Here is a 12,624-nt window from a genome sequence, read left to right as displayed (position 1 = left end):
CTTTCCCAGGGCAAGTAAATATCCTGGTATCTGAACCTAATTTTTGAAAGGAAATGGATGTGGGCAAAGGTGCTGAAGAGGAGGAAAAGGAGGCCTCCAAATCTGCCAATGTGAGGTAGACTAGCTGCTGTTGCCCCTTGTGTCTGCAGGGTGTACACAGGCCACCCTTCCCTACAACACCAGTGCCTCTGGGATGCTTCTTCCTTGCTAGACAGCCACATGCTACCTACCTCTCTTTACTTGCCCTTGTTCATTGGAGGCCTAGACACTTGAATTGCTCATTCTCTTGGCGTCAGTTTGCTACATGCGTTGGGAACCACAGGTATGGTGTATGGAGACCGTGCTTCAGAATCAGAACACTGACCTTTGAACTCCACTATCACTCACTTACGAAATCTTTGTCAGCTGACTTCCTCTGTCTGAGCCTGTCTGTTTGCAGAGCAGCTGTCTCTGAGAATTTGGGGGTTCCGTGCTAACTGTCTAGCTTGTGGGGTACTCCTGAGACCACGGCACTGCAGAGAGATTTGCATGAACTGTACTTGCCAGCGGTTGGCAAAGGTTTGCTGCCCACTTGACCAGTGAGTTTTGCTGGCATGCTACTCAGATCCAAAAGTACTTCCCTGATTACTCAGAAGCAAAACCATTCAGAATTCCTGGCTTCTGGAATTTTGGTTTCCTAATATTCTCCTGGCTCTTTCATTTCTTGTTCATAGCCTTTGTTCATAAAGATTCATTAGATGAACTTAGTCACTCTTTCCTTTTCCTCCCTTTCTTACAGTTTTGTTTATTAGAGGAAATAAACTTTTGTCCATTATTGGCTCTAGCACCTGTCTTTTAGTCTGTCATTTCCCCTCTTCTCTTCTTTCCCTCCTCTAAGCCTGTTTACGGCATAGCCTCTTCCTTTGATGTCCACCCCTGCATGGTAATCTCAGTCCCTCCCACCCTACCTCCTAGAACTTGTGCGAAAGTCCCCCAGTGACCCCTCCAGACCCTGCCAGATTACATTTCCCTACACTCTAAATTCTACACAAAGTTCTTAAAACTTCTCCCAGTGTCCTCAATGGTCAAACTGCCTCTTAGGATTTTTGCCTCTAGAAAAATGTATTTTTAGTATTCTTACCCAAATCCTATGAAGGCAGAAAATACAAATATGTTGAGGGAGAGGGCATAGTAGAGGCTTCAACCAGTTTTTCAGACCCAAAGAACAGCAACTGAGTCAGCAGATAGGGATGTAGGTTCAGGAAGCACCACAGAAAACCATTTCATGCCTCTCAAAGTTCCCTAGAAAAGCGAAACACTTAAAATAGTGTGGGCGTTGGACATCTCCCCTCCCCCCATTATCACTGATGAAGAGCACATCTTTATCAGTGACAAAGATGTGACTCTTCATTTAAAGGAGACGGAAGGAATGTAGGAAAACAGCAGAGAAGAAGATAGGTCAGTGCCAGCTGTGAAAGAATAGGAGCCCACGTTTTGTCAGGAAGCGGCCACTTTAGAACACCATACTCTTAATGTCTGCTTAAAGTCGAGAGCATCAGGAGCTAGTGAAGAGTAAATTTACGATAATCGGAACTCAGTCGCTAACATCATTTACACACCACCATGATGCCGTGTTCTTATAAAATTGAGCATGTTTTTGAAAAGGAAAAAACCAAAAGCTCTTGTTTTTCTAGACTGAGCTTTGGAGTTGGGAGAGATGGCACAAACAAATGACTGCTGTTTTGAATCCTTTTATGAAACGAGGCGCATTTAACTGTGGTGTGCATTTGATCTTTAAATACAGTGCTTTAACACAGTCCACAGCAGAAAGGAGGTCTCGGTCAAGCTGTCAGTGGAACACTTGCAGTTTTGCTTCCAGCTGGGCGCTAAGCCAGTTTAGCACACTAACACCAGTTACACATCTGTTCTCACAGGAGCATGGCTTCTGCCCTGCCAGGGAACACCAGCAGCCATGATGATGTTGGAGAAATGCTGAAGGAGGTGCATACAAGCTCTGCCCTGTGCAGGCTGCTCACTCCCAGCTGGCTGCCCCAGCAGCTAGAGAGTGGGGTCTGAGAGGCCCCAGTGGTGTGCCAGTCAGTTAAGTCTCCCCTGTCCTTCTGTACCATGGTGTGCTGCTAGCATACTTTGGTAAGGAAATCCAGAGCCTCACGTCCACATCAGGAACTGAGGTTTTTGTGAGGGTGAGCAATGCATGTGATGTCTCTAAATAGACTGTAGAACATAAAGATGCTGCTGTTTCTTGTAATGCTAAATGGCACATATAGGAACTAGCCTTCCCTGTAATTCTGTTTTCAACACCTCCAGTTTCTAGTTCTTGATATTTGCTGTGTGCTGCTGGAGCTCTGGGCGTGTAGCTAATAAGAACACCCACTGACAAGCGTGATGAGGATCTATGAAGAGTCTGGGGGACTCGGACTGGGCCTGGCAGCAGAGCAACACGAAGTTTTGCCTGTGAGGCCACTGTATCTTCACCACTGTGGAACTTACTTTGATCCAAAATCTTGATTGCTGTAGCTGTGAGAGGACTGTATCCAAAGTACCGTCTGTGGAGGGTCTAGGATTCCTCTCTGGGACTTTTTGTTTTGGTTTTGAGTGCAGAGCTGCAGAATAGGATATTCTTGTATTTTCAACTCTTTTTCAATAACTCCAACAATCAAAAGGTCATAATTTGGCATAATGATGCTATAATTAAGTTGTGGCAAATGATAGCATTTGTAGATTTTATAACCAGAATTGATTTGTAAAATGAACACAGTCCCAGCAGTTTATGTTAACATAATTAAATGGAAATGTAATTCTAACTCCATTTGCTTATTAAATTGAAAATTACTGGGTTATGAGCGCTCTTACATTCCTGTCAAAATTGGTGTAAGTCTAGAATTACATGAAATATCCATTAAAATAAAGCGTATGTAAGGTTCTGTTGCTGGTGTGAACAAATTCCTTATAGCATATGCTTAGGTTCATGGGAGAGCAAGTGCTTCTGGGAGAGGCCAGCTCACAGCTCTTCTTCTCTCCACAGCCACTGGTTTAGCGCTGGGGCTAGGACAGAGCACGGCCAGGTAAGGAATGTTTCTTTCAATGCTGTCTCCCTCAGGATAAACAGTCAGTCTATAGAGAAAGCAACTTATTTTAAAAGAGTTAATTGGGGAGGCAGAGGCAGGCGGATCTTTGTGCATTAGAGACCAGCCTGGGCTACAGAGACAGTCTAGGACAGAGAAACCCTGTCTTGAACCCCCCACCCATCCACACTTCAAAAAAACAAAACAAACAAACAAAAAAACAATAGGAGTTAATAGTGCTGGGTCTTAATGCTGACTTCAGCAGGCATCTAAGATCCTCCCACTGCCACTGTCCGAGTCACACAGGCATCTAAGATCCTCCCACTGCCACTGTCCGAGTCACACAGGTTACCTCTGTGGAGTGAGTCACATGTCAGACTGTACTAGGAAATACTGGCTGTGGCAGTGTGTGCTTGTAGGTAGTCTAGGTAGTCATCTTCTGGGAGATGAAGATGAGAGGATCAGAAGTTGAGCATCCTCATCCATATAGTGGGGCTATTCCTCAAGGCCAGCCTGGCTGGCAGGAGAAATTGTCTCAGAAATCCAAGTCAACACATAAATGAAAGCCCGTAAGATCAGGAGGTGCAGGTTGTTTTATTGAGGTGAATAGGAGGCAGTCATTTCTAGAGGGTTTGATGTATGTCTCGGTGGGTGTTCTAAGCCAGCTTTGTGACATACATGCAGTGCTCAGTGAGTAGTTGGATTGGCAGGAACTGGGCGTTCTCTTCGATTGTCTTTACAAATGAGTAAGGAGTCTTCCTTGCACTTGGGTGTATTGTTGCTTTAAGATGTGCTAAGATTATGTAGAAGTTACATTGTGATAAATCTGAAAATTTAGTGTTTGACTACTTGTGGGGGCTTTTGCTCTTCTGAATGATAGAGTTAAGCTTTGGTCATGTGATCTATAAGGAAAGCACTGTTTGGAAGTTCATGGGACTCTTGGAGCTATGGCTTCATTAGGACAACATGCCTGAAGTGTAAGAGCCCTAAGAGGCCCTGGCTCAGCTCTGTACAGGAGGAAGTGAATTTCACTCACAGCTTCTAAAGCGGGGGTTACCAGTTCTTCCTCACTTTTTAAGTTTCATAATTCTTTTGACTAATTTTTAGTTTGGCCTTTGCTTAAACTTTGGTATACATTTCACATTTTTGTCCTGACTGGATAAATTATTAATTAGTGCTTTCATTTGTGGTAGTTAGGCTCTGTAAGTAGACTCAAACACTGAATTCCTTAATACTGAACCGGTGATCTTAGAGGAATTACAGAGCTAGTTTCTTCCAGGAGTATAGTCCCAAGTCTTCATCAGCCAGTCAGTTTGTGACCTTGGTGATGGTGGTGATGGGGTGTGTGTGTGTGTGTGTGTGTGTGTGTGTGTGTGTGTGTGTCAGAGAGAGAGAGGGGGGAAGGGAAAAGAAGAGGGAGAGTGAGAGATTCTGATTCAGTATCAAACCTTTGACCCATTAAGCTCTACCCAATAGCACGAGCTTCTGAGCAAGGCTGTCTTCACAGGCACCCTTTTCTTTTTCTAGCCGTCACAGCCCTTGAGCTTAAAAACAGTAGACACTTCCTGAGCCACAGAAATACAAAAGCATTGAATTCAAAAGAACATACACACTAAAACAACTTATTCGCTGTATGAGAATGGGACAGCATCATCTGAATAGGGTCACTCACCTAGGAGACTTGGTTTTACCTCTCAGTGTATGTCTGCAGGTGACTGCCAAAGCACAGAAAGAATTGATCTGGGTGTCAAAATAATTTTCGGCAAGTACATACAGTCAGTCATGGAGCCTGCACAATGAGGACCAGTTAGCTGGAAGCAGATAGGCAAATGCAAGCATTTACATTGTGAAGCATAATCATTTCTCAGTTCAACATAGTCCTAACTGTGGTACAGTGAACAGAAGAATTCGAAAATTCTCCACTAAATGTTGAATGAATGACTTGCCTGCAGTCACCTTTTTTTCTTATTCCAATGTAGCAACATAAAGTAATGATAATATTGACCCAATACTCCTTTGAAATCCTCACCTCACTACTTCCCCACTTTCCCATTCCTTTCTTTCTTTATTGCTTCATCTTACTTCCATTTGCGTGCTATAGCATTATTATGCTTCTGTCTCACTTAGGACGTAACTTAGCCTGTCATCTTGTTATCTGTCAGATACTCTTACAGGAGTACTGTAAGAGCTAAAAGTAGCTAAAATACAGCTACTTTTACAGGAAAGGGTATTTGTAGAAAGCAGCATCATTTTTCCATGCAGACATTGATAGTCTGAGCATGGAGGCAATGACTATTGGTAGCTGTGTAGGTAAGCAGGGATCACCCAGGTAAGAAAGAGGGGACATCTGTGTGTCACTGTGTGTTTGTGGTATGTATGTCTCTATATTTGTGCTTGTGTATATCTTGTGTGTGTGTGTGTCTGCTTCTGCATGAGCATTTAAAATCTGAGGCTTTGCCTCCTTGAGCATCTTATAGCTTGACATTTTGACTAAGTTTACAAGTACCTTAATGAGTCATTGATCATGGTTTAGATATTATTTCGTTCTTTCTTTAATGTTGAGGGCACTAGAAGGCCAACTCTGAGGAGACTTGAAATAGTTTTTCAGATACTCAGGGGTTCCAGGAGGGGTGTGTGTCAGCAGGGGTGCTTCTGGCCAGTCACACTCTGAGGCAGCAGCAAGGAGGAGCAGGTGTCTTCCTTTTCATCTGGGACTTAATAGTCATGTAGAAACACAGATAGTCCAGAAATTCCTTATTCCCCTTCTCTGCACATTGAAGCCGTGAGCAGTAAGTAACCTTTTTGTCTTCCTGGTTGATTCCGTCAGCTCTAAGATTGGGTGTCATGGTTTTACTTGTTGCATTCCGTGCTGCCCTCACGTGAGCCTCTTTCCAATGTCTGCCTGCATGAGGTGGCTGACCTGACGGGGGTTAGACATACTGCACCTCCGTATGTCTCAGTCTCCCCATACAAAGCCTGAAGGTGAGGAGCGCTCACACGTACCCAGAAGCTCTGTCCGTAACCGAGGTGACACTGCTGAGTCATGACCCTAGATTACCCTTCTGTGTAACGCTGATAGGTGCCCACCGTGCAGCACAGTGCCCATGGGAAGGGTGAGCTCTCCAGGCACATCAGCAGCCCTGGCAGCTGCTCTACCGTGGGTTTGCAGCCTCCTGCCTTTTCTTAAGACAGTCTGCAGACACACGCGTGTTGCTAGGCACTCTCTAGATTCCTCTCTGCTCTCCCAATACTGAAAAACATGCGCTAACTTGCTCATGGCTCAGGCATCCAAATCATTTTTTATCTGAACTTCATTTCAAAATCATTGCTGACCTTGATTTGTGATTTTATTGATAAACCGAGATTGTTTCATAATGGAGTCTTTATGTGCATTATTGCAGTATTTGCCTTTTTATACAAGACCCATCAAACCATGAATTGTAGAATGAGCACACATTCTGTATGGATCTATTCAGAAGAAGTAGAACAAAGTTCAGAATCACTATCATCTCCTTTGTCCTCAAAGGGGTTTTCAGATAGGGGCTGAAGTCCTCCCAGACCAGATTGGCACAGCCTCTCACATCATGGTTGCAGTTTCAAATCTAAGTTGTAGAATTTTTCTTACTGCTCTTTGTAAGTGTTTGAACTGTTTTAACACAAGCCCCAGTAACTTTTTTATTAAAATGAGAAGAGCTAACGACCATGAATTGGAGATAATGGGGTGGATTTTGTCTTCTCACCATGAGCTATCTGTGTCACCTATGTTGGTTTATAGACATGAAGGTACTAAACTTAGAAATGCCAAAGCAATTAAATTTTTTATTTTCAGAACCAATTTAGTGTTCATGGTATGAAGTATTTCTAAATTGAAACACTTTCAGATTAATGGACTTAAGATAAACGGTCACTATTTTCTGTAAGTAGCCATAATGAGCTATGGCTTCAGGTACATATCATTACCAGATCTCACACCATATTTCATTGCCTCATTTATTCATTCATTTGTTCATTCATTCAACAAACATTTATTGAACACTGAAGATGTTCCAGAACAGTCTAAGCCCTAGAGATGCAGATAAATTGAAAAACTGAAGCAAAGAGCCACTGTGAGCAAGGGCACGGTCCATATCCCAAAGTCAAGTGTTCAGTGTGGCTGGAATGTGAACAAGTAAAGAGGTCAGACCACGGAGGAGGGAGTACAGTGCTTATTCATGGAGAGAGGTAATCAAATTATGAAAGGCTGTGATAGCCTCACACAAGATGTTGAATTTTATTTCAAGTGTAATAAAATTAGACTCCTTTAAGAAAGCTCATAGCTCAGAGTGGCCTGGATCAGAGCATGGCTGCAGACAGGGAGACCGTCCAGGAGGCTGTGACAATGAGATGACCATGGTCTGGACCAGGATGGTGCTAACAAATCCCTGCATACTCAGGACTCAACTAAAAGTCTGGGATGTCTAGAAAGTGGCCAGATTAGCACTCAGTTCTTAGTGGTGTTGTGGAAAGGTTGAGAGTCATTCCCTTTCATCAGAAGCTGCTGGTCCTCTCATGCAGTTCACACTGCCAGCCAGGTTCCTTAACTGTAAGCATCTTCACACCTCCGGCCATCTTCTCAGCACTGGCAGTTTCCACTCAGTCTCCCGGTGCTAAGCCCTGCCTGCTTCTTCCTAACCCCACAGCCTGACAGTTGAGTGTCAAGGTTTCTGTCTCACAGGAGGAGACTGGTCCTCAGAAAAGTAAGGGGCTCTGTCTAAGGTCACAGTTCACATGTGAGGGCACTGTCACTGAGACAGAGGCTAGAGGGTTTGCTGGAGCTCAAGTCCATCCTGGGTTAGCACCTGTGAGACTTCTTTTTCTCCTCAGATTGATTTCTGATATAGCAAAGCCTTTTAGATTCGTAGTCATCATATATAAAAGTAAATTAAGCTTTGATTGAGCACATAGTGAAAAGTATTTGGCTGGGTTTTTTTTTTTTTTCATCTACTTTGTTTCCAGTTAATTGGAGTAAAGCACATATAAAAGGACATGAACGGCTAGGCATTTGGAGGAAGTTACTTGTGTATATGTATAGCTCCAAGGTAGTAATTTTTTAGAGTAATTTTTTGGTGTTTTTTTCTGCTATGGTATGTATGTATTACATATATAAGAAACCGTATCAGTGCTTTCATATCTGCCTCAAAACTATGGCAGCTGAGCTTAACAAGCAAAGCTTTAGACAAGACAGGCTATTATCCTTGCACTTGCACTAGAGAAGAAGAGGCCACACCTGAGCTTGGTGCTCTACACCGTGTGTGAACTGGCTAGGAATCAGTCAGTGCAGCTGTCAAGGGCAGATTGCCTCGTGCTTACCACCCCTGACTAGCATCTTTGCACCAGTGACAGCAGTATCATTAGCAGAGAGTGGCAAGAAAGTCATGTAATGGGGCATATCAGTGTCCCTTCGATTACAAAGTATTTTCCTCCTTGAAAAATAATATAACGGAAATATTTTTGTTTCTATACTTTGTCTTGGCACTTTGTATAGCACCAGCTTCTGAGAGATAGCCGAGCGGAAAGAGGACACAAGAAAAACTGCTCCGTGAAAACAGCCAGCAGGTAAGCACTTGGGACGCTGTCCTTTTGCACGGCTCAGTTCTATGCAACCGTGAAACCTTGTGAATTGTGCAGTGTTTATCAGAGTCCACTTCAGGTTCCCAGTAACGGAGACAAAGATACCATTTGGTTCAGTTGTTTTAAAGCTGGTTAAATTTAAGGTAATTGGTTTTTTCTAAAAAACCAAATTTTTTAGGGTGTTTTTCATTTTAAGTTATGTAAGTTGTCTGTTTTATCTCCTTTTCTAATGCAGAGGATTTTCTACAGTTTACTTTTGACTATATGCTTTCAAATTTGCATATGGTATTTCAGAAGACTTTATTTTTACTTGGATACAAAGGCTCTATCTTTCTTGCCTGAATTTTGGTCGAATGACTGCCAGCTTAACTTAGCACAGTCTAGACTCACTTGAGAAGAGATCCATGGCCCTATGAGTGTGGTGATTGTCTTAATTATGTTAATTGATATGGCAAGTCCCAGCTGAAAGTAGATATTGCCAGTCCTGTGCTTAGAACCTCAACTTTATGAAAAATAAGAAAGTAATTTGAACACAAGCATCCAAGTATTAGCTAACGCATTCTTCTTTGCTCTTGGCTGTGGCTATGACGTGGCCAGTTGCTTCAGGTTCCTACAGCCTTGGTACATCAGTATTGATGGACTATAACCTGGACTTGTGATCCAAATGAACCCCATTTTCTTCAGGGTGTTTTTGCTATGGTGTTTAGCACAACAGGAAAGGACACTGGTGTAAGAGTCAAGACCAAGAGGACCCAGCTTTTTATAATTACTCCAGACAGGAAGCCCACAGTTGGCCTCAGTGGTCAGAGGAGTTTTCTCCTTCAGTCTTTCCATTCCACCAAAGTGCAAAAACTGATGGGATGAGGCAAAAATAACCATTATATCCTGGGGATTTCTCATAAACCTAAAGTTCAGTCTTTTGAACAAGTGTAAAATTATCAGACCCTGAGTACTGTTCTTCCCAAGACCCCTGAGCCTGGCGAGGTTTGCTGCTGACTGAGATGAATAAAAAGTCTTGAGTGTCTAGAGGGGCTTGTGTTTATCCCGTCCTTAGAGCATGGGTTTAATCTAACAGGGTCCTGGGGTCTATCCCTAGCACCTACAAAATAAAATAAGCAGGAAGCATGTAAAGGAGGAAGATGCCCGCAGGCTCCCTGTTTCCTTCATGTCTTTCTCACTGTAGGAAGTGACCACACTGGACTGTCACCACAGACTGCCCTCTGTCCCCATGTCCTGTGTCTTCCCATTTCTGTGCCATCTCTCTAAGCTTCAAAAGTGAGTGCCTCCGCTTCACTGTTTCACAAGCATGTGTGGCACTGTGCGTGTCCACAGCTGTCCTGAGAATGAGCTGGAAGTTGAACCTAAGGTGCAGATGCACTCGCAGTTTGTTCTGGGATTAGCACGCCTGATGGCTAATCAGGGTGTCTCCACGCCCTAACTGGATGATTCTGAGCAAATGTGAGGTTTTCTCTTCTCTCCTGTATAAAGTATAAAAGTAGTAGTGCCTGCTCTGTAGCAGTGTTGTACAGAGTAGAGGGATGAGCTCCTGGGCAGCCTTGTGAAGGGCAGGAAGTGAGTGTACAGTCATAAGGACTCAAGCGCCGGCCTTGCCTGCCTGTTTCCTACATGCTTTCTGAATTGCATTTTCAATCACATCACTCTCACACATAGCTTAGAGAATTACATTCTTGGTGAGAAAAACAACATGCAAAAGGGCCCAGCATCCTTTCCTGTTCTCTGGATTCAACCTCCTCCAAACACTTAAGCTTCTAGCTATTTCTTTTGCTATTGGCATCTGTGCAGTAGTATTGTGTGGTTATATGACCACTTCTTGGAGTTTTCAACTACCATTACATACTGATTTTTTTTTTTTCTCTGTGACTCCTCCCTCCCCCATACATACCTGTGTCTGGTTGTTTATCTCTTCCTCCCAGACTGAATAAATATGTATTGTCATTAAGAGACTTTGCATGCAGCTGTTTCCCATTTGTGTATGACTTTTACTTATGGAGATCCTAGTATTGCTTGCCACTTGCTTAGTCCCTGTTTCCTAGCCCTAACTCATCAGTTGTAACTCCTTCTGGTTTGTTGTCCTGATGGCACCCTTCTTGGCTGTCCATTTTCAGTTGTGTCCTGTGCTGTCTGACTGGCTCATGTGGCACGTGCAGCAGCCTTAAGCTGTTCCTCATTGGCCCAGAAGACCTCCTTTACCTGTCTCCTTTAGAATCCTCTTTCCTGGCTTCCATGCCATTACTTCCCTTGAGCTCTATGGGAAAGAAAACGGATTGTTAAATCTGGGAGATTCTGGGTTTTTTCAAATCCCTTTGTGGTTTTTGAACACTGCTCAGTTTTCATGAGAATCGAACTCTGGAATGGAGGCCTCAGCATTTTCATGTTCACCATCTTCAGGTTTTAGTAATTGTGTTTATCTCTCCCATTAGTTAGGCACTGGAGGATCCTAGTTGTCTATGTTAAGCCCCTCCTTTTCTCCATTCCCCTCTCCCATCCTGTCACACAGTTGTCTTACCTACACAGCCATTCAACAGGTATAAATACAAACATAAACTATCTTTGTGGAACACTGCTGGGCAATTTTCTCAGTATTATAACCCAAATCTTCAAATGATTTTTTTTTTTAACTTCTACATTCCTGTGTCCAGACTGCTCCTTTGGAGCATCATCCTGTATTTACCGTTTGTCTTGATTAGAGGCAGTGCTGTATGTTCTTAGTGCTCTAATGTCACAGGCTGTGTTAGGCATAGAGCAATTTGGAAAAGGTGAAAATAAAGATAATTTTTATTAAGATTGAAGCTTAAATTTTGTTCTAAATCTTATTAAATGCAACATGAGAATTCCTCACCTTCCAATTCATATATATTATTGTACATTCCTCTCCTGAAACCCATTTTCTTTCTCAGTATTTTAATGTTATCTTGACTTTTCTTAACCCTTTTGGATGAGTGACTGCACTTGCCTTTTTCAACTTAGGGAAAAACATAAAGGTTAGAGAAGAGAACTGTAATGCATTGAGTGAGTCATTGCATTGTGGGGCCATTTACTCCCAAAATATCCCAAGCAAGTACAGAACCATAAATTCACAGGTGCTCTGCTTTAGTGAATCAAGGCTGAGGTGCTCAAATGTTTGACTGTAGCACACTCTTAAAGTGGGCATCATTCGAAGATGATGCAAACACGCAGCCAGTTGCTGTGAACTTCCAGTGTTAGCCTGTGGAGTGTAACGCCCGGGCACCTTGGCAATTTGAAGAATCTTGATAGAGAGTTTTAGTCATATATTTACCAGTGCTGCTAACTGCAGGACATTCCAGTGCCAGGTTTCTCGGTTTCTGCTTTATGCTCTTGCATCTCCCTTTGCCTCGCTCACTTTAATGTTCTATGCTCTATACATAATTAGTATAGCAGTATTGTCTCCCAGCATGAGAAGGAGCTATATCTAGCAGACAAGGAGATGAAAGAGGAAATACTCAAGATCTCCTTTGAATACACCACACCTTAATATTTCCAGTTGCTTAATCTGTCTGCTTTTGAGAGAGGGTCCCACACTACAGTGCAGGCTGACCTCAAACTCACAACGATCCCCCTGCCTCAGCATCTTTAATGCTGGCGGCCATCACTTCTGTGAGAAGATTTCTATGTTCTGTGAACTGTGCCATGTGCTTGTGTGTCCATCAGAGTGCAGGGTTTGGATGATCTCTTCCCGTGCCTCAGTGCCGTGGGTGTCTCTGCCCTGCTTACACCACCAGCCTTGCTCGTGGTTATGTGCCATCCCTTCACACACAGTGGTTTTTAATGAAATACAGCAGGCTGCATGAGTATTCTCACTGTAAATGAAATTATAGATTCACTGATGGTCAATATCTATGGTGCTGTTCCTCTAATCTGCCTGTCAGTTTGTTGCTTCCTTTTATTTCTCAGGGTGTGCTCTCCCAGC

General features: G+C 43.1%; 1 protein-coding gene across 3 annotated transcripts in view; it reads left to right on the top strand.

Annotated features, from left to right (window-relative positions):
• Gpatch2 (G-patch domain containing 2) overlaps positions 1-12,624 on the top strand; it is a 156,254-nt gene that overhangs the window by 97,315 nt on the left and 46,315 nt on the right. For 2 of the 3 annotated variants that reach the window (XM_055609176.1, XM_055609175.1), the window contains exons 7-8: positions 3,026-3,065; positions 8,590-8,660. In XM_055609176.1, the coding sequence (XP_055465151.1) occupies positions 3,026-3,065; positions 8,590-8,660 (111 nt within the window). The remainder of the gene's footprint in view (positions 1-3,025; positions 3,066-8,589; positions 8,661-12,624) is intronic. The other variant, XR_008720372.1, reaches the window with a different exon arrangement.

Source organism: Psammomys obesus, unplaced genomic scaffold (genome assembly GCF_907164565.1).
Source record: "Psammomys obesus unplaced genomic scaffold, mPsaObe1.curated_primary_1811, whole genome shotgun sequence".
Classification (NCBI taxonomy): domain Eukaryota; kingdom Metazoa; phylum Chordata; class Mammalia; order Rodentia; family Muridae; genus Psammomys; species Psammomys obesus.
This window is presented reverse-complemented; position numbering and strand designations above follow the sequence as displayed.